The 18,923-nt window shown below is 39.3% G+C and overlaps 1 protein-coding gene across 7 annotated transcripts in view; it reads left to right on the forward strand.

Moving 5' to 3' along the window:
• Positions 1-1,885: 1,885 nt before the first annotated feature.
• Positions 1,886-18,923, forward strand: part of CABIN1 (calcineurin binding protein 1) — a 104,642-nt gene continuing 87,604 nt past the window's right edge. For 4 of the 7 annotated variants that reach the window (XM_085075937.1, XM_085075943.1, XM_085075940.1 and 1 more), the window contains exons 1-19: positions 1,886-2,042; positions 4,639-4,703; positions 5,144-5,236; positions 5,528-5,641; positions 5,816-5,950; positions 6,216-6,396; positions 7,145-7,274; positions 8,010-8,159; positions 9,008-9,300; positions 9,857-10,025; positions 10,462-10,598; positions 10,987-11,204; positions 12,618-12,696; positions 12,935-13,122; positions 14,372-14,521; positions 14,903-15,097; positions 16,150-16,386; positions 16,866-17,019; positions 17,250-17,365. In XM_085075937.1, the coding sequence (XP_084932063.1) occupies positions 4,701-4,703; positions 5,144-5,236; positions 5,528-5,641; positions 5,816-5,950; positions 6,216-6,396; positions 7,145-7,274; positions 8,010-8,159; positions 9,008-9,300; positions 9,857-10,025; positions 10,462-10,598; positions 10,987-11,204; positions 12,618-12,696; positions 12,935-13,122; positions 14,372-14,521; positions 14,903-15,097; positions 16,150-16,386; positions 16,866-17,019; positions 17,250-17,365 (2,742 nt within the window). In that variant the 5' untranslated portion in view covers positions 1,886-2,042; positions 4,639-4,700. Of the gene's footprint in view, positions 2,043-3,007; positions 3,140-4,638; positions 4,704-5,143; positions 5,237-5,527; positions 5,642-5,815; positions 5,951-6,215; positions 6,397-7,144; positions 7,275-8,009; positions 8,160-9,007; positions 9,301-9,856; positions 10,026-10,461; positions 10,599-10,986; positions 11,205-12,617; positions 12,697-12,934; positions 13,123-14,371; positions 14,522-14,902; positions 15,098-16,149; positions 16,387-16,865; positions 17,020-17,249; positions 17,366-18,923 lie in introns of all 7 variants that reach the window. The other 3 variants (XM_085075939.1, XM_085075941.1, XM_085075938.1) reach the window with 2 other exon arrangements.

Raw genomic sequence — 18,923 nt, forward strand, 5'->3', positions numbered from 1 at the left:
CACAGGCTGGAGTCTGCTGACATTTGGATTTAGTATCTCCCAGCTATGGTTGATCTTTTTACTGTTGTAACATCCCAGGCTTAACCTTCTAAAGTTAACAAGTATTTCTGGTCCCCAAAGTGGCCTCTGTTATTTGAGAATGCTGTATAGGCATATGTTCAAATTGAAAGGTAATGCCCTGATTTTGAATATTGAGTAACCATATCCTAGCCTCAAACCTTTGAACTATGGACAATAACTCTGTGTATTTACACTAGAGAAGAGCAGTGAGGCCCTGAGGGTGCTGCAGGGCACTACTGACAGAAAAGTACTACAGGGTTGTGATAGCTTTTTAAGTCACTGTCCAAACACAACAGTGTGATGCTGCTGCTCATGGCAACCCTGTTGTTGGTGTGTCGTGATGGAAAGAAAGGCATGAACACAAAGGGGACCCTGGAGATGGTACCTTTGAGATGAAGACTGAGATGAAGAGGACTCTTCCTTAGAGTGCTAAATGGCGATCCAGTGCAGTGCTTGAGCACAAACTTACCTTCATCAGTGTGATGTGATGTGTTGTAGCAACAGGAGAATATAAACATGAGGTTCTATCCCACAGGTGGGGCCTTGCCTGTCTGTCTGTCCTTGGGCTGTCCTGAGGTCTCTGTGGAGCTGCAGATGGCACATCTGCTCTTTAACACTCACTGCTGTATGACCACCTTACACTTAAATAAAGTTATTTACACAAGGAGCTGTCACAGTGGTGCCTGGCTTCACATCATCCTGGCACCATCATGTAGAAACATCTCCCTTATATGCCAGGGGCATCTGCAGCTAGCTCCACAGCAAGCTTTAGAGAAACCCAGTGGCCTCTGGCTGATTTCCAGCCCCTTGGGTGGGAGCTCCACACATGTTCAGGGTTTTGCCCACATACCCACACAAGCTGTGTCTGAAGCTCCTGGGACAGAGTCACTCCTTACCTTCCAGACACCTGTTGAGTTGGAGCAATCTTTAGACCTACTAATTTCTGAAGTTAGAGTCCAAATTGTGCAGGTGGGCTCCAAAAGGAGGATGACCATGCCTCAATTAGTGAAGGAAAGCAGCTCTGCCCAGTGTTGCTTGTGCGGGTGACAGGGTGTTCGAGGGACAAAAAGGCAAGGAACTGCTTTCTGCCCTTGTACCATTTTTCTGTGGGAATTCCCCAGACGTATTCAATTTGGACGACCAGCTCCACATTTTGGAGTTGAGCTGCTGAAAGATAATGACAGTACCTTTACTTGGAAAGGAATGCTCGTGGTACCAGTGTCGATGGTTCAGACAGACTGTCCAGAGGTACAGGAAACACTTTTCTGTCCTGACAGCTTTTGAGTGGGATCAGTCCTTGCACGTATTAATTCTTGAAGGTGGTGGATCAATGAAAGGGAATGGCGATGCTTTTCCAGGGGCCAGTAAACACCTAGACCCAGTGTTTCAGGTGCAGATAACAGGCTGCCCAGGGGAGGTAAAGGCCAGCATGACTTTTCTGTCACATTACCTTCGGTGTTGGAGTAATCAGAATCCTAAGGTGCGCCAGGGGAGGTTTAGATTGGATATCAGGAGGAATATCTCCACAGAAAGGCTGATTAAGACATTGGACCGTGCTGCTCAGGGAGGTGGCGGAGTCACCGTCCCTGGAGGTGTTTCCGGACAGGCTGAACGCGCACTGAGTGCCCTGGTCCGGTCGGTACGGTGCTGCTCTGTCCCGAGCTGGATGATCTCAGACTCTTCCACAGCCACACCGAGCCGGCGCTCCGTGACCCGCACCGCCCTCAGCCCGGCCCGCCCGCCCGCCTCCCGCCGCGCAGCGCGCCCATTGGCTGGTCGGGGCAGCGCCGCTCGGCCAATGAGGCGCTGCCTTGTTGGAGCCGGGGCTCCGGAGGCGGTTGCGGGGAAACCGCCGGTGCGGCGGCTCCCGGGGGAGCGGCGGGAGCCTGAGGGACCCGCGCCGGCAAACCCCGGCAGCGCCCCGGCAGCGCCCCGGGAGTCCCGCGGGAGCGGCGCCGGCATGCCGGGGGCGGCCCCGCGAGGTGAGTGTCCCGTCCGCCCGGCCCCGCGGAGGGGCAGCCGGCGTGTGGGCCCTGCCCCGTGAGGGCAGCGAGAGCCCGGCCCGGGCGGCCTTGCCCTGCCCCTCCCTCCGCGGAGCCGCGGCGTGAGGCGGGCAGGGGCTCCCGCCTCCTGCCGGCCCTGTGAGCCGCCCTGTGTGCCGGGCGAGCGGCGTGAGCAGCGTCCCTGCCCCTCTCTTCGGTAAAATAGGCTTGTGTTAAAATGTGGCGGATCTTTGCAATGTTAAAAAAAGAAGAAATCCAAACCAAAAATCAAGTGTTTTTTTAAACGTGTATCTGCAGTGTATGCATCCCAAGTGTAGCAGCAACAACAAAAGCTGGGAAAGCCCAAGACACTCCCTTTGTTTCTTACTTAGAAGTTAAGAACACAAGCTCTGGGAGCAAGAGCTGACATTGGAAATATCCACTTAAATTTTAAACTACTAAGGTAAAAGAGAAGATTTTGAAAGCAAGAGGCTTGTTGCCTTTTCAGGATGTGCACACCTGTTGTAGCCACAGATTTATAGCTGAGACACAGCTGAAAAAAATTTAAACTGGTTTGTAATTCTTAATATGAAAGAGTGGGTTTTTTCCTACTTATCTGATGTACCTGTTTTCCTCTGGAAGTGCTTGTAGCGACATACTCGGTTCCTAAATGCTATGACACTGGTGTAACTCAGTCAGTGTAGTTTTGCAGCCATGTACAGTGCCTGGTTTAAACCAAAATGAACTAAACCCTCCCACGTGCCTGACACCCCAAAAGCTGTATGGAGGCAACACCCTGCCCTTGTTTTCTAGGAGCATTACACAGCTCTGTTTGGTTCTGTGCTTTCAGCTTGAGAACAGGAGAGATGCTAAATGTTTGTTATTAAATTACTGTATGTTACAAAGTTCCAGTGTAAATAATAAGTAGAATTGAAATAGTTTTCCGACGTTTTCTGTGGTTACAGTTTCCCCAAGACTCTAACCTCTGAAGTAAAGTCTTGACCGTAGTCTCTGCTGTTGAATTCCTCTGCCACCTTGAGCAAGATTATTTGGATTCAGCAAAAGACTTGGGCATATTACTGAATATAGGCATTTTTGTATGTGGACTTAACCCCCCTCAGTTTAAATATGTAATTGATTTGGGATCATACAGACTGACTTACTTAGTTGTCATAAACATCTACACTCTGTCAAAATGTGTAGCATTCAATATATTTGAAAGAGGTAACCATTAATCTCTGAGCATATATTTTCTTCATGTGGAAAGCAGACAAGGAATCTGTCCTGAAAGAGATTTGGGGTTTTATTAATGTTTATTTGGTGACTTAAGGAGAAAAATGCTTTATTGCTGTGCAGTTGTCAGTTTGATTTAGCTACAAGTGAGGAGAACAAGTGGTGCATGGGCAAGCAAATTCTCATTGCTGAATGAATGAAATTCCTGTCAAAGCATTATTTTCTCTACATGCAGTACTAATCATGATGATTTATGAGTTAATTCAGCTTATAGTTTGAAACTCCCACTGCTTCCTGCTGTGGTTAATTCTGGACTTACTCTTCTATTAATGTAGTCTCCCATATTAAAGACTGTTTTTAGGCTGTCTTGCATGTGTCATCTTCTTGTTTGAGTTGATGGGAAGGTTTTATCATGTAACAGTGAAGGTTTCCTATAAAAGCAGCACAGAGCTCTTATATATTTTTGCCTTTACCTACATGTTTCAAGCAGTTAATTTAATGTAAAATATGGGCTTAGTTATGAGGAAAAATTACTTACAAAGGTGTATTTACCCATTCAAACTTCTTATCAGTGATAAAAAGGACTGGAAATATTAGTATGCTTTTTCAGAATGAAGAAATGCTAGTTAATAAAAGTTCTGTTTCTTTTGTTTGCATAAATCTAGTAGATCTAAGTGTATATGCAGTAGCTATAACTTGTGTTTGCATTAGCGGTGGTCTGTAGAGGTTGGTCGGTATACTCAGAAAGAACACTGGTTCTGTTCTTGCAGGGATGGCACTAATGAAAAGTTTTAATCAGAGGAATTTCGAGGCAGAGACAGTGCTTTGGGCAGTGGGTTCACCAGCCACTATGGCCTTGCTGCAAAGTCATTCTGACGTGGATAACCTTCCATTTTTTCCCTTTCCTGTTCTGTAAATATCTGAGAGCTGTAATGATCTTTGCTCATAAAATGAGTATTCAAGAAGCATTTTTGGGTTTAGCTTTGATGTTTAAAAGGATTCATGTTGTAATATTGTTAATGTAATTAATGTATGTTCACCGATTGTTATATAGTACGTGCTTAACCTTATGTCTGTAATTATGTTGCCAGTGTTTTCACTCCTCCCCTCACCACCAGGACTAGACTCATGCAAGCTATCCCAAAGTAATGAATGTGTTTAACTTTGTATTTTATTTTCTGTCTCTAGTTAAAATTCCCTTTAGTGTTATTGTTCCTCAGTGGTTGAGTTGTCTATCTCTTGGCATGGGGTAGTGGTTAATTGTTTATTAAAACATGGCTATAAAGTATTCCCAGCTTGTCTTTTACTTCTGAGTGCTTTCTTTGTGAGCAGAATAAATATTCTAATCCTGTTTGCTTTCCAGACCTGTTTGTGACATACCCTTCTTTCTATTCTTGGAGAAAGACATTGTGAATAGCTGTGAACATGGTAAGGGATTTTTGAGATGGCTTTTGAGATGGCTTTTGAGATGTTTTGGTTGAAATAAAATTGAAAATTTTCTCCTTCCCTGGGACTACGAATAAATTGCCATAAAGAGAACATTGTTTTTGGAGTGACTGTAGTTATTGGTAAATTTAAGAATTTGGAAAAAAATCACTGTAATGCACCTGTCTATTCTAGGGAAGCTGTTGCTTGCAAGACACTTGAAATTTTGTTTCTTCAGCTGATTTTGCATGGGAAATGGTTTTGATATTTGACTATTTGCAATTAATGATGATTAAGTTAATTACAGCTCTTGACTTTATGTAGAGATCTCTCAGTATTGTTCATGTCCCAGTTAATTTAAAAAAAGAGTACAATCCAGTTTGCAAAGGAAGCTGGGGCATATGTAGATGTCACATTCCTTGTCACCTCAACTGTCATTCCAGATTCGAATCGCAGCACTGAATGCGAGCTCCACAGTTGAGGATGACTATGAAGGTACCTTCAAAAGTCATAAGACACAGACAAAGGAAGCTCAGGTAAGTAAACTCACAGTTCTCTTAATGAAGTTTTGTCTTGATGGGCGTTTTGTCCTCCTGTTGCAGGGATTGTTCAACCATAATGTTTTTATGAAAGTTGTGTTACTATCGTATCTTTTGAACTCTCCTTTAGCAAACTAAAACTTCACTCCAATGAGTTATTTTAGGTCAGTAACACAAATAATCTGCTGTATAGCAGGAAGTATTAAAAGTGTGAAACCACTGATATACGTAGTAAATATATTTAATGAAGTTGTCCTACTAAATACATTCTAATTCTTTAAATCACAGGAAGCAGAAGCTTTTGCTTTGTACCACAAAGCTTTGGACCTTCAGAAACATGACCGATTTGAAGAGTCTGCTAAAGCTTATCATGAGCTGCTTGAGATTCGTCTTCTGCGAGAGGTCAGTGGCCTTGAGAAAATGACACTCTAGAAACTGTTTTTACTGTATTTTGTCTTACTTCATTTCTAATTGGCTAACTAGAAATGTCAGTATTATCAGTTTGCAAGTTGCTTGCTGTTCATGTTGCTTGTCTGATTCCTAATGCCCATGTTGCATTTATTTTATCATTTCTAGGCAGTTCTTTCTGGTGATGAGAAAGAAGGGCTGAAACACCCAGGTCTGATGTTAAAATATTCCACCTATAAAAACCTAGCACAACTGGCAGCACAACGGGATGACTTAGAGACAGCCATGGAATTCTATCTGGAGGTACAGTGCAGCTGAAATAAGACACTAAAGCTAAGGCTTGTTTGTAAAAACTTTCTAAAATACAGATATATGCACTCAGCAAACATAATGTGAATGTATAGTTGAGTGGTATGTACTTTCTGATGCTGTATGGGATAAAATTGGTCCACCATTCAGTCCCCAAAGCAGTTGTGATCCTGCTGAAAACTAAAGCAGTGCCAGCCCCAGCAGCAAAGTGGATATGCATGTTTTAAATGTGGATGATATTGTTTGTTTTGCTTTCTAGGCTGTAATGCTGGACTCCACTGATGTCAACCTCTGGTATAAAATTGGTCGTGTGGCAATAAAACTGATCCGCCTGCCCTTGGCTCGTCATGCTTTTGAAGAAGGGCTCAGGTGTAATCCTGATCACTGGCCTTGTTTAGATAACCTTATCACAATTTTGTATACACTCAGTGACTACACAAGTGAGTACAATGCACGGAAAACATCTCAATATAAGTGTAATTTTACATACCAATAAAAATTGTAACAATGCAGTCATATAGGTTAAAGTGTATCTTGCGTAAGCAATGCAGTAGGGTTTGGTAGATACTTCTACTTCATGGTAGAAGTTTTATTTCATGATAAAGTATGATGGTTTATATAAATTTTAGTTACCCTAAAAATAGATGTCCTGGTCTCTTAGATCACATTCTCTGCAGGAAGTTCCCCTGTACGCTGTTCATTTCCAAGTGTTTTTGTTTTGTCTTTCTAGTAATTTCCTGCTGCATAGTTCTAGGATTTGCGTGCAAAACTACAGTCTAGTTTGTGGCCTAGCAGGATTAATTGTAGTTACAGCAATGAATACACTGCTTGTTGCACTAATGGAATCTGCAGTTAAGACATTTGGTAACATAAAAATGGTAAATGTGATTCTGTTTTATGATCCTAATTTCTTCTGTAGTGGAGTCTTGAAAGTAAGTGATAGATGTATTGCAGACATTGTTTAAACAAAAATAATTGTATTCATTTTCTGGACATAATACCTAGGAAGACATAATAGGTTATTTTAACTGTATGCATGTAATTACTTGACATGTTACAAAGCAATTGGACTAATTCATGTACGTGAAACATTTAGGTGGAATTCAGTGTTGTATGTGAGGACCAGAAATGGGAGCTTTGAATGAACCAAAGCAGCTATTGACCATTCAATTTCTCTTTCTTTGCCAGCATGCTTGTACTTTATCTGCAAAGCTTTGGAAAAAGACTGTCTGTATAGCAAAGGACTGGTTCTGAAGGAGAAGATCTTTGAGGAGCAGCCTTGCCTCCAGAAAGATTCTTTAAGGATGTTCCTCAAATGGTGAATGTTTTCTTAGAGTATTTACTGCCTTTGGAGTGTAAATTTTTGGTTTGGGATTGTTTGGGATTGTTCAAAAAACCTGCTGAGGTCTTGTACTTTAGGTTATGATAGCAATACTTTGCTGACCTGCCTTCTGAATAGTGATGTTGTTTGTTAGTGCTGCTGACAGAAGGTTCTTCAGTAGTTACTTTTGGAGGGAGGTAGAAAGAGGAAAAGAATCCATTGTTGCTGCTCACTTATTTTCATACTCACTCATATATCTGTTGTAATCATCTGCCTTTGTTTTACTTATTAGTTCCTGATCCCTGCAGCAACCATCTTAGTTTTCCTAATTAAAACAAAACAGTAACAACCAAAATCAAAACAAACAACTCTTACCCCTCCAAAAAACGTCACCCAAACCCCCCACACTTTACTGCTTTTCTTTCTGTATGGATTTTATAGTATGAGTAGATACGAGGAAAGTGGGAAAAGAAAGTAGAGGCCCATAAAATTTACAGGATCTGTCTAAGTTAATTGATCATTCAGAGCAAAGGTTTCTGATGGTTGACACTTCTGTATGTATGCCATCAAGTTGGTAACATAATGTTATGTGGATGCTTCTTGTAATGCTGCTTTTTCGTATGTTTTATGAAGATATTAAATTAATCTTCCCCAGGCTTTAAGAAAAAAACCAACCAACAAAAAAAATTTTACCTTTATTTCTCTATTTCTCTATTTCTCACTATTTCTTAGTGACATGTCTATCCATAATGTAAATGTGAGTGCAGCTGAAACTGGAAGAATCATAAATGAAGCACTTGAGCTACGTAAGAAAAGACAAGCTTTGCTGGTGCGTGACAGAGAGCCAGACCTCAGACTGGTGCAGCCAATTCCCTTTTTCACGTACGTGTTTATGTTTTCTCTTTTCTAAGAGATCCTCTGAAGCACATATTCTGACAACTATATTGTGCTTCAGATTTCTTCAGAACGTGCTTTTTTTTTCCTCATAAAAACAAACCCCAGTGTTTTCTTATTGGTTTGTAGGTTGGTTTGGTGTGGTTATGATTTTAGCATAAACCCAACTTTTTATTTTAAACCAGTGATGTAAAAGACAAGTATGGTATCAGAGAATGATTTGGCAGCTATTCCAACTGTGTTATTGGATTTTTCATATATGACTAGTTTGTATGTAAATGTCAAAGCAAGTTTAGCTTTTAAAAAATTGTTTTTACTAATGGGATAATGAAAACTCAGAAAAAACTTGCAGTTCTTTATTTGTAGGAAGATATAAGGATACTAATAAGTTGTTATATATGTTTTTATTAAGGCATAAAGGATTGGAGTTTGGTTTTTGTACTAAAATTATATTTTTGGAATATTAATGGACTCTGCATGGGGTTCCTGTTGCAGAGAAGTTGCTTCTGCTTGTGGATAGGGGTGAATTCTTTTACTCTTGTTGTTTGAATGCACAACCTGAAAATTGTTTCTTTGACACTGCTTTTTTTAGCTTGTGATATAACTTCCTCAGCAGCTACTGCATGGACCTTGTTTTTTTAAAGACATTTTTTGAGGGATGGGACAGGTTTTTGACGCTTAAATGTGTATTGCTGTCCCACTGGGAAGCTTCTCATGTTATCTCTAAGCTATTGGAGAAAAACAATTTTGAATGCTGTTAGGTTTGTAAATATAGTTTAGAAAATAATGTGGCAAGAATTGAAGACATTGTGATTCTGTTGTGTTTCCACTTGCAGGTGGAAGTGTTTAGGAGAAGCTTTACTTGCCATGTATCAGCACCTCACAACATGTGATCCTCCTCGCCCCAGTCTGGGAAAGAGAATTGATCTCTCAGAATACAGAGACCCAGTTCAACATTTGATCCTTTCTCCCACCTCTACTCCTGTCAGTGTTATTCAGCCAACGCCTGTCAGCACTAATCCAGTGATGACAATGCCAGATCCTGTATTACCTTATACTCCAACAACACCCAACTTTCCAAGTCACAGTCAGAGTTCAATGGAACCAGGAGCTACTGTAGGTGAGCAAGGTACTTCAATCTAAGATTCAAGATCTCTTTCATACTTATTTGGGTATAAAAAAAATAGCACTTCAGAATTCTTGGGGACATTCTGTCTTTCAACTGCATGTTGGTGGATTCAGAACTTTTTCGGCATATGTGTAACATCTGACAGAAAAAGTGAAGGAGTATCTGACCTTTTTCTGGTTTTGTGCTGTTGCCTTACACTTCAGTTTTTCAGTCTTTAGGATGAGAAGAATTGTGACTCCCTTGCAGCAGTGATGCATATCAAGCATTTAATATTGGGAAGAGCCTTGAGCTCCTTAGAATGGATGAGCTGTTCTGCAAAAAGATGAATAGATTATCTTTTTGTTCATGTGTCACTTAAAATACCTGAGAAGACCAAGCTGCCAGCTATATTTATTTAAAATCTGTACAAGATTTTTTTGGCACTGTCTTCAGAAGGAAACCAATGAATCTCAAGTGTTGCTGTGTAATTAATTTTTTAAAAATAAAAAAAGATTACTCACTTATTTTTTGTCAATTTAACCTGCCAGGCTTTGGGGGGGTTTTATTATGATTGTAGGTGACATATCTGCCGGTGATAAATCTAAGAAAGGAGTGAAGCGAAGGAGAATTACAGAAGATAGTGGTGAAACAGCAAAAAGGAGATCTGCTAGAGTTCGGAACACCAAGTGTAAAAAAGAGGAGAAGGTTGACTTTCAAGAGCTGTTGGTGAAGTTCCTTCCTTCCAGGTACTGTACAGCAACAACTTTTGTTATGACAGTATCATAGAGAGAAAATTGTGTGGGATTTTGTTTGATTGATATCCCCCAACCTTAAAACTACCAGACCCATGTTATTTTTTGAAGTAGATGTGATGCGTTATCATCTGATAAATTTAATAAAATTGCTTTTAGTAAAAATTGCTGAGTAAAAATTGAAAAATAGAAAAGCTTTTACTACTGTTGAAGTGAATTAGAGGATAATGCAGATGTCAGAATGGATAAGATACAGAAATCTTGATTTGGACAAAATTTAGGAGCTGGATGCAAATCTCTGAATTTGTTTCAGTTACTATATTTTCACTGTTAAAATTTGCACAATATTCCATATTTAGATTTCACTTAGTAATGAAAGAAAGAATGAGGACTTCATTGACATTGTGGGTTTTTCCCCCCTTTCACACAGGTTAAGGAAATTAGATCCTGAGGAGGAGGAGGACCCATTCAATAACTACGAGGTTCAATCAGAGATTAAAGAGGAGAATTTTCAGCATGTTGGACCACATAGAATGTCATTTGATTCTACAACATTTATGGAATCTGGTATGGATTTCATTATATCCCCCATTCTTTCTCTGTTGTTTTTTTCCATATTGTGTGCTTTATGTTTTGCATTTTCCTATCATACCTAGAAGATACAGAAGAATGCTATATTAAAAAGTATAGTTTTACGGTATAGAAATATTGCAGTTGGTACAAGGTGTGATTTTCTAAATCTCAGGGATTGCTTAATTCACTGTGTGCAAGAGCCTTATTGTGTGGAATTTCCCATTTAAACAGATTGGAATGCAGTAACTGAATTCTGCATGTGTGCAGCACAGAAGAACTGCTGTGAGATAAGTGCATAAAACACTGTTGAAACTTACTTGTTTCAAGTTATGATCTGCCTCAGCCTTAAACATGTATGGCTTTGTCTTTGTTTGCTTTCTAGAAAAACAGGATGTTCATGAATTCCTGCTGGATAACCTGAACAATGGTGGGATCTTGGAACTGATGATGAGATATCTAAAAGTCATCAGCCAAAAGTTCCTGGTGAAGTGGCCTCCTGGCTTGTGTGAGGTGGTCCTCAGTATCTATAATAGCTGGAGAAAGCACAGTAGTAGCCTTCCCAATCCCCTCCTGAGGGACTCGAGTAATCAACATATCAAGGTAATGCAAACCTTTTCCTTATTTCTGTATTTGCTGCTTTGTTGCTCTCCATTTGCCAGAAGTACCCAACTGAAAGCCAGCAGACACAAGTTTGGCTTAGCTCTGTGTGGGGAGCTACTTGTCCCAGCTGTAGTATCTGTCCTGAACTGTGGTGCACTGCAGCTTCTGGAGCTGTTCCTGTGCTCCTAAACTGATCTGGGTGATGCTACATGCAAGTATAACCTATATATAATGCGTGTGTATGAACACACACATGCATAGAAAGGTAATAAATAGACAGAGATATATTTTAACCCTTTGTTCTGTTGTTGCACTTTCTTTTTCATTCCCTCCCTTTTCTTCTGATTTGGCAGAGAGTTTTGTTTTGTCATCAGGTCAATACAGAGGCTGCTGTGTTCTCACTGGCTGATTAGGGTCAGCACTGCTGTTCTAAATAATGTAAATACAGCGTAGTTTTAAGATAACCTGAAATTTACGGTAAAAACCCAAAAAACAACCCAAAAGCAGCTCCTCAGTGTCATCACCGTTTTATTTCCTTTATAAATCCATAATTTCCTGAAAGCAAATAGAAAAAATAGTAAGTTCTTCGCATTAATGTTAAACCAGCTTAGTGATAGAAGATGATATTTCTTGAATTATAAAACCATTTCTGATACTTCTTTTCCACTGAGCCAGCCTATGTTATCTTTTCAATGTTAGCAGTGTGTATTTGTTTGGAAAGTTGTTTGCCTTTGGTATGACTTCGGTTTGAAGTATTTTTTTCAGATCAAGTATTTTTACTTATTTGCAAATGAAATATTAATTATGAAAATTGCTGTGTTCCATTGATGTCGTTTACAAAACAAAAGTGTCCCTACATAGCAGATGTTAAATTTTTATACATCCTGTGACTTATTTATGTATATTTTTCACATATACATGCCCTTTTTAAAACATATGTAAATATATTTATAAATTTATTCCCTTGGTTCTCATTATTACTGCATAACTGCTTACTTGTATGTAAATTTTTTCTTATTTTTCAAATATCAGTGCTACTGCTATATTCTGGAATCGTGCTTTTAGTATGATTTGGCAATTCAGTGTGGTTTATTTCAGCCGGATACAAAAATAAGGATGACACTTTTTTCTGACATCAGACAATGCTGTCCTGACCTTCTTTCATGAGCTGAGACTTTTCTTTTTTAATGCTTCTTCTAAGTATTGTTTTGTACCTGTTGATTTGTAAATGCAATTATACACTTTATCGGCAGAAGAAGTAGTTAAAGCTTGGGAATAGAAATCCCAAGAGGACAAGATGAAGGCTTTCTTTGAAGTAAATTGCAAATTTAGTGATTTTTTAAAATTTTTTTCTTCGTTTAATATACTTCTTCCCCTGAATACTCTTTTGATACTTTCTTACTTTTTCTGAAGGATATGATGTTGATGAGCCTTTCTTGCATGGAGCTGCAATTAGATCAGTGGCTACTGACAAAAGGGAAGAGCTCTACAGGTGAGAACTTGATGTCATTTCCGAGTCTAAAAACACTCAAGATAGATGAAGAAATGTTTCCTGGAATTCATTAGCTTTTGGAGCTATTTTTTCTTAATATCTTCCAGATCTGTGTTTCGTTGGTGTCTATCAATTGGTTGCCTTTAAGTAGATCAGTACTTTTGAAACTCTAGTATGTGAGACTCTTTCCATGGGATGCTGGTAACTTTATGATAAAACATAGGTAATTGACTTGCAGTCTCTCCACGAAATTGTCCTGCTGCCTCTGTGAATGGAAAGTTTGGGCCTGACTTCCCAGGAACTCATTTTTTGGGAGACCTGTTGCAGCTGTCGTTTGCATCTTCGCAGCGAGATTTGTTTGAGGAAGGCTGGATGGAGTTTGTCACTCGGGTGTATTGGCTGAAAGCTCGCTTTCTAGCACTGCAGGTTTGTTTTACTTTTGGTTTAACAAATACAACTTTTCCCAAATTAAAGTCAATATTGTTCAGATACAGCTGATTCAGGAATCTCAGCTCTTTTAAGCTTAAAACATAGCTATGTCATTTTACTTTTAAGTATAGTTAACTGTCCCTGAGGGTTGAGGTGGAAATGAAGTAGGAGGTCTCACATGTTAAACAAATATTCAGATATGTTTAATATATAAGTCTTTGTTTACATTAACTTGTGCTCAGCTTAAAAAAAATCTATTTGTACTAAAATTATTTGGAATAGTATTGTGCAGCTGTAGAACATCGGATTTTGGGGACCTGGACTCATGGGTACTGTCAAAGTCTCAGCCAGTCCAAAATGCAGATTTTAACTGAAGCAGACTCTGTTTTATTACTCTTCCCTCTGCTTTTCCAAGGTAGCATGATTCTTCTTTTGAAGATTTTTAATTTAATATGCAGATTTTGGAGCAGAGGGTTTTAAACCTATCACTAAGGGAATAATTTGGAAGAAATGTTATTTGATCCCCATCTTTTTTTTCCCTTCTAAGTATTGCTTCCTTGGGACATCAAAGAGGGGTTTTTTATGCATTAATTATGTTTAAATCCATTGTCAACTAGTTTTGTGAATCAGTTTTGTAAGTGTGAATTAACTTGTTCTTTCCCTTCCTTTTTTTTTTTTTCTTTTTCTGCGCTTAAGGATTCCTTTCTAATAAAGTTACTTAGGAAAAATGAGAGTTCCTGTACAGCTACTGGCATTTTTTTTGCTTATGATATGCAGTGTTATGTTTTGGCTGTGCAGCTTGCATTCCTTCCTGACCTCTCAACTTCAGTAACTATTTTGCACAGAGCAAGTAGAATTCATTCCCTTTGCAGAATATGAGAATGCTTCTTGACTCAATGTTTCTGCACAAATGGAAGAGTTATCTTTGCTGATTTACTCTTCCATCTTTTTAAAGGAAAGGGATTTTAGCACTCCAGACCAATCTCACAAATTTATGCTAGCTGAGTTCTATTTTTCTGATTTGTTTTATCTGTTATTGAAGTAATTGGTAAGATATTTTTAAATATTTTTGCTTTAATTGGAGATTTTCAGTTGAATTTGCTCTTTATTTGGTAGTACATGCAGTAATCACCCTGGCAGTGCCTACATTAAATTTAAACGTTCTCTTCAAGCTTTGGAGACCCTTTCTGCAGTCAGAACTCTTGTATTTTTTGGTTGATTGTTTTACTCTGTACTGTCTCTATAGGGTGACATGGAACAGGCACTTGAAAACTATGATATCTGCACTGAAATGCTACAGAACTCCACTACCACACAGGCTAAAGCTGGCAATGAGTGTAGCATTGTAATACGGTTGCCTAATCTACATGTTGACTCTGTGGTCTCTTTAGAAGAGGTAAGAATTAACTTGCAGGTGTATGTTTCCTGTTCCATCCCTCACACTCCATCTCTCCCAGTTTCAAGTGTCATCTATGAATTAATTCTTTTGTGATGGAAGTTTACTATATCTCAGAGTGGGAGTTTTGTAGTTTGAAGATTATGACAAGACTACCCTCTCTTTTTCAAAAATTACAGGTTTTGGATCTATTGGTCCTGTACATCTTTAGATTGCTTTTATGCAAAATAAAAATATTACAGCTGCTGCATGTGCAGCAGTAGATTATTGAATCTGTGTTTTCTTTCCTTAAACATTAAGAGCTAAACTGGTGGGAGAAGTGTCAGTAGTCAAATAGATGTGAAAACAAAAGTTAGATTATCTCATCTGTGATGTTTGCAGATTGAAAAGAACCTAAAATCTCTGGAGAGATGCCAGTCCTTGGAAGAGATCCAGCGACTGTATGAGGCAGGAGATTATAATGCAGTGGTGCATCTGCTCCGTCCAACCTTGTGCTTTAATGGCTATGGCAGAGCAAAACATCTGGAGTTTGTAACATCCATACCAGAGAGACCAGCACAGCTGCTTCTCCTGCAGGTTTGGTTTGTTCTTGAAAATTCTGTCTTTGTAAGGGATTAAGACTTATTCCTGAAAACAGGAGGAAAGGATTTCTAGAGTGGGTGTTAATGAGTCTTATTTACACAGCAAAACATGGAACCAAATCTGGAAGTGCTCTGAAGAGCACAGCTTTATCGACATCATTAGCAATGTGCCAGTTTTTGCTGACTGAGAATGTGGCTAAAGATATAAGGTATTGAGGCATCCATAAAATGAACAGAAACTTGAATCATTTGCTGAGTTATTTTATGGATGAATTCATACTGCTGTTGACTATATGGTGACTTAGAACCATTCTGAAACTTGGTTATCTAATATATTCATGATTTTTATGCTATAAAGTCACTCTCCTGCGTGAATGAGAAGCTGTTGATACATGCAGTTTGTTATTATCTACATTATCTACATTGCTGTGGAGTTAGTCCATTTGACACTGTAAAAACAAGTGTATAAATGAGCTTAGCTGTGGGAACAATTTGAACATACTATGTAATTTGGGGGGAAAAAAGTTTGCACAAAAAGAGATTGATGGTCTTTTAACTGGACTGAACCAAGTCCTACAGCTTCCATGCGATCTCATGAGCCAGCCTCTTCAGAGCAGAAAGAAGCAGGAGAATGTTGCTGTTACACTGGTCTTAGAGTTGCTATTTTGTTGTTTATGAAGTGATAAAATGGTAGCAGAAGATCATAGAGATCTAAACCCTGTTTCTGTAAGGGTTCTATTCAGCTGTAGATCATTAGAATTACAGACCTACAGCTATCCCTTTCCTGTTTTCTTTCCTCGCATCTCTCATTAAAGCAGAAAGATGTGATGATTTTTTTGTATTTAGATCCTACTTGTGTACTTGTCATCCAGGATCCATGCACCTCCTATTGTCCTTTTAATGTTGTATTTAAGGGTGTTCTGTTATGTTTCATTGAAGTAATCACATTAACTGAATATAGTGTTTTGCTTTGCCCTGCTGTGCCTTCATGTTTAAAATAAACTCTTCATTGTTATAATAGATCTTTTTCATATTTACATTCCCTAGGACTCCCTGCTCAAACTGAAAGATTACAAGCAATGCTTTGAATGCTCAGATGTTGCCTTGAATGAAGCAATTCAGCAGATGATTAATATGACAGCAGCCTCTGCTAAAGAGGAGTGGGTTGCTACGGTAACACAGCTGCTCACAGGAATAGATACTTCATTATCATCAGTTAACAGCATCTTGAAAGACTCTTCTGTAACACCAAGCCTCGTTCGCTTAACAAACAACCTGATCCAGGTAACCTGTGCACTGGCACCAGGAAAGATGTGTTGTGTGCTGCAGACCTTCAGGCATGATACAGTTGCTCTCTGAATTCCCACCCACTCACAGTGAAGGCTTTGGTTACATTTCTGTTACATTTTTGGTGAGATGAGCATTACTGTATTATGTGAGCATTGTCGTAGTCTTCAGTATAATAGAGGTTCACTGAACACACCTATTTGCCTACTATGAATTGTTTGTATGTCGTATTAATAGAGAAACCTCTCGATTGAAAATGAGGGTGCAAGAGGAATGTCAGAGTAGGGGAAATAATCTACCCTTCCCCTACTGATTGACCGATTTCTAGCATTTTTATAGCGATTTGTGAGAAGTTGAGTCTCAACTTTTGATCATTTCCTTAGGGTAAAGTGTGTTGCCAACTTTGGGTTGTTTGGAAAGGATTCACACCTTTATTTTGTATCACTTTGTCTGTATAATGTCTATTTCTTTATTAGATCATAGACTGCAGCATGGCTGTCCAGGAAGAACCAAAAGAGCCATATGTCTCCTCAGTGCTTCCATGGATTATCCTGCACAGGATCATCCAGCATGAGGAAGATGCTTTTCGATCCCTTTGCTGCCAGCAGCAGCAGAACCAGGGAGAAGAAGGTGGACTATTTCTTCACTTTTATGTATTTGACCTGAGCTCTGTAACATCTAGCTCAGGAATATAAACAATAAAGTACTTGTTCATTGTCTTACCTTGCTGGCTGAAGGGAGTAGAAGGCTGTGCAAGCAGCACTTTCTTCCCACAGAAGAAAGGTTATTGCCAGTTCAGGCATTGACTCAGATTTAACTGTTCTGTGCTACTTTAATATTTACCAATTTCTTTCTTTCAGTGAGTCCTGATACCCCTATGTTGCCTTCTTCACTTATGCTGCTGAACACAGCTCATGAGTATTTGGGAAGAAGATCCTGGTGTTGCAATTCAGATGGTGCTCTGCTCAAGTTCTATGTAAGTAGAATTGTGGAATAATTGAGATTGATTCAGATCAATATCTGAAAGTCATCTGGCCCAGCGACATCTCCAAGCAGCAAACACCTTCTAAGTTATATTAGACTGTTCTTTGCATTGTCTTCATGTTATAAATATACACTTTTCAATCCACTTTCCATCTACCTTACTGAGAAGAATAATTGTTTTCTTCTGGTTTTCCTCCTGTTTTGCATCATGTGCTAGTATTTTATTTTGTTTGTGGGATTTGAAAGGGAAGTAGGAATAACCAAGCAGTGTGATAGTACTGTACATCATTCAGAAGATAAAAATCCCTCTAGTGCTACATCTTTAAAATTGCTGCTAAAATAACACAGTGGGATTCCATATTCATCTTGTCTCAGTGATTCTAAATAAGTTGCTCACTTTACAGAACTGAATTTGTGAAGTGTTAGGTGAAGTTTGCACATTTTCTGTGTACATAAATACTATTTATCATGTAAAAAGAGCATATTTAAACTGTCAGACAAGAAGATACAATTTTGAATAACTTGGTTATTTGTTTCTTCCAAATTATGAGAGTAAAGATTTGCAGGCCATCGTCTGCCCTCAGTTACACATCTGGAATGCTGCTGATTGCTCCCACATCTGTGGTGTTACCCAGATTTGATCTGAAGATAATGAAGCTGTAATCTTTCTGCTGTTGATAAATTTGTCTTGTTTGGTTATACCTGCCTTGATTTTATACCACAGTCTGAAAAAAACAGTAGTTCTATTGTTTTCATGTTAGTAACTAAAATTATTTAAAATATACACATAGAGTTCATCAGTTGAACAATGATGAGGGTGAAGAATTACTTCAGCCGTTCACTTCCCTGTGTTTGAAGGCTGTTCTTTGCTCTGTTGTTTGGATGGCTGTGTTACATCTAACATGCTCCAGAAATGGTGTCTGGGCACTAATTCTGTAGTTTTATTATATTAAAGGACTTACCCATTCATTGTTGACCATTTTTAAGATTATTCCTTGAGGTCTCATTGTTCCACCAGAAAAGAAATTTCCCATGGTTGAAGCAGAATATTTCTGTGTGTTTGCTCATTTTATCTTAGCTTAGAAAGCCAAGTACAGTCATTGTTTCCCTGAGCAGAGCACTGACAGCCTGGGATAGCCTGGCTGCTGGCAAATCCCAGATAATTCAGTGCCGTGGCATCCATTGGGCTGTGCTCTGCAGGGACATTTCAGTGGCACTTTACAGATTCAGCTTGACTTCAGTGAGGTTTATTACCTTCAGCCAAGAGAAAATCATGATTAGTTCTGCATAGAGCTACTCAGGAATCTCTTAATTTCCTGTCTCAGCACTCCCTGGAGCTTATTAGCCACAGCTCAGTGCCAGACCCCATCTACCTCTGCATTTGAGCAGCAGCGTGTCCAGGACAGTAATTTAGACAGCTGGGAAGGATGGCAGAGAGAGCCTGAGGGGTTCTGCAGGAGTCAGCTCACCCTGGCAGGGCTGGAGTGAATGAACAGTGTTTGAATTGAGGCTGATTCAGGGTAGAACTATCAGATTATCTCTGTGTCCTA

This window comes from Lichenostomus cassidix, chromosome 15 (genome assembly GCF_008360975.1).
Source record: "Lichenostomus cassidix isolate B80296 chromosome 15, HeHo_3.0, whole genome shotgun sequence".
Lineage (NCBI taxonomy): Eukaryota > Metazoa > Chordata > Aves > Passeriformes > Meliphagidae > Lichenostomus > Lichenostomus cassidix.